This window comes from Alosa pseudoharengus, unplaced genomic scaffold, assembly GCF_046254945.1.
Source record: "Alosa pseudoharengus isolate Yale_2024_CS ecotype anadromous, Long Island Sound unplaced genomic scaffold, YU_APseudo_1.1 YU_APseudo_1.1_scf_5, whole genome shotgun sequence".
Classification (NCBI taxonomy): Eukaryota; Metazoa; Chordata; class Actinopteri; order Clupeiformes; family Clupeidae; genus Alosa; species Alosa pseudoharengus.
Window position 1 is genome coordinate 17,198,269 of NW_027468837.1, and position 2,500 is coordinate 17,200,768.

The 2,500-nt window shown below is 50.1% G+C and overlaps 1 protein-coding gene across 1 annotated transcript in view; it reads right to left on the reverse strand.

Annotated features, from left to right (window-relative positions):
- The window catches only part of ephb2b (eph receptor B2b), a 179,402-nt gene that overhangs the window by 107,557 nt on the left and 69,345 nt on the right, over window positions 1-2,500 (reverse strand). The window contains exon 3 of the mRNA XM_076267683.1: window positions 1,266-1,950. Coding sequence (XP_076123798.1) covers window positions 1,266-1,950 — 685 coding nt within the window. The remainder of the gene's footprint in view (window positions 1-1,265; window positions 1,951-2,500) is intronic.

Sequence of the window (2,500 nt, forward strand, 5' to 3'; positions counted from 1 at the left end):
ACCGTTGCCATGGGAACAGCGCCCGCCTTCCCGGGAGCTCCGGAACGATCGACTGTGCGAGACGAGACGTCCAGACAAGCCCTCCTGCTGCCAGCAAGCGGATGAATCACAGGTGAGGGAGGTGCAGAGAGAGAGAGAGAGAGAGAGAGAGAGAGAGAGAGAGAGAGAGTGTGTGTGTGTGTGTGTGTGTGTGTGTGTGTGTGTGTGTGTGTGTGTGTGTGTATGTGTACAATGGGTCAATGGGTGCTCTATGCTGTGCACTGCATAAGTGTGAGTGTTTCTCTGTGTGTGTGTGTGTGTGTGAGAGAGTGTGTATGCACACTGGGATGGCTGCAGGGCTGCTCTGGCAACATTTGATCGATCCACACCCAGAGCAGTGTAAGCTAACACACGTCCAACTGCTCAAAGTGGGGGAGAGTGTGTGTGTGTGGGGGGGGGGGGGGGTGGCGGATGGTGTACCTCCTCTCTCCTCTCTAGGGATTTTAGTATACACTCTGCAGTTTGGGGTGAGCTTACATTTTCGCAATGCAGCCATACAGACGATTCCTTTCTGGAGAGACCCAACACTCGTGTGTAGAGTCGAGCAGAATGATATAGGACCTCTGAGAAGACTGAGTGACGGGAGATGAGAGGACCCAAATCGCCCGCTCCAAATTTACTCTCCCATAACTACAGCGATCAGTCTCCGGCTTTGCACCACAACAGTGAAATATGCGCTCGCTTTGTATGGAGTGTCTCCCCCCTCGGCAGTGCAAAAACAACGTGTGAAATGCTAACTGATTTATAGGGTTCCTGAAAAGATTTCAATATTTCAGCCGCGCGTCTGCCCAGAAATGCTCAGCAGAGCATAAGGAAACTATGATAAGTGGAATGTTCATAACAAAAGCTCACAGTCATATAAATCATCATTTTGCATAGGAGGGTTTTCCTTGGCTAGGCTCCCACAATACGTACCCGACATGATTAAAAAATAGTTTCCATTTAATGCCGAGCTGTAAAATTCACACACACACACACACACACACACACACACATACATACACACACACAAACACACACACACACATATATACAGTATATCCATTTACATTCAGCTGGTATATCTGTTTGAGCTCTGGGCTCCTGTCTGACACTCAGCTTTTGGCCTTCACGCTAGTCAAGTCAATAATACATTTAGAATTAACTGGAGTTGAAGTGTTGATATGCTACGCTAATCTAAGCAGACTCTAACATAATGAATCTAAAGAAGCGTCCACTCCACTCACCTTTGCAGACAGTGCCATTGTCCATGGGCTCGTGGCCTGCCTTGCACATGCAGCGTCCGATGGGCACCATCCACTCGCCGTCGCCATTGCAGTAGAGCTTGATGGGCACGTCCACCTCCTCGCCGTTGGGGATGCAAACACCGCGCGCCAGCACCAGAGAAGTGCTCTCGGCGCCTGCCAGCGTCTCCTGGAAGGCGGCGCCGTTGCGCACCACGGCCGGGCACTTGCGGTAGTAGACGCGCACGGCGATGAGCGACATGCAGCCGCCGTAGTCCTGGAAGGCCAGGTAGAAGCCGTTGCGGGAGACCGGCCCAAAGCTGCGTATCTCGGTGTTGATCTTCATGACGCGGCCGCCCAGGTCCACCTGCGAGAAGCTCTCGTCGGCAGCGAGGGTGTCCACCTTGATCCACGGGTTCTCCATCCACGGCGGCGAAGTCTTGGTGGCCGTGTCAGCGTCCGACTCGTAGTAGTAGAGGTTGAAGGTCTCCTTGCATGAGCCCGGCACATTGGGGATGCTGCCGCAGTCGCGCACCGAGAACTTCATCTCCACGTGAATGCGCTGCGCGCCACGCCGGCGGATGTACTTGGTGCGCACCCAGTTGTTCTGGTTGCTCTCGAAGACGTTGCACACCTGGTAGGTGCGGATGGTGTTCATGCCTTCATCGTAGCCGCTCACCTCCTCCCACTGCAGGCAAATCACAACAGCAAGTCCGTTAGTGGTGTGGCCATAGTAGTAGCAGTGGCAGTAGTACAACAAACATTCACAGTGGCCTTTCTTCAATCTACAAAAACAAACTCGAAATCAGTTGAAAGCAGTTGTAAGCACAATTATGCAATGTTGCGACCAACCTTTGTGACAATGCTGCGACAAACTATTGTGACAATATTACAGCACACTACTTTTATGATAATGCAACAGTGTTGTGACAAACCTTTGTGACAATATCGCATCAACCTTTTTTAACAACCTTTTGTGACAATATTCTGAAAATATTATGGCACACCATTATATGACAACTTCAACAAGATTCAACCCAATTAAATAAGACCCGCCCCAATTACACAGACTTTGTCGGAACACCAGATGATTTTTAGTGCACACACTGAACAAAGAACTGCAAACTGTAAAGAGCAATTTTCAGGATTTTACAAACCGGAGAAAGTAATCTTTTATTGGTAACGTTTCAAGCCCCAGTCTGAGGATGGGCCGTAAGGGCTTAAAACGTTAGCAATAA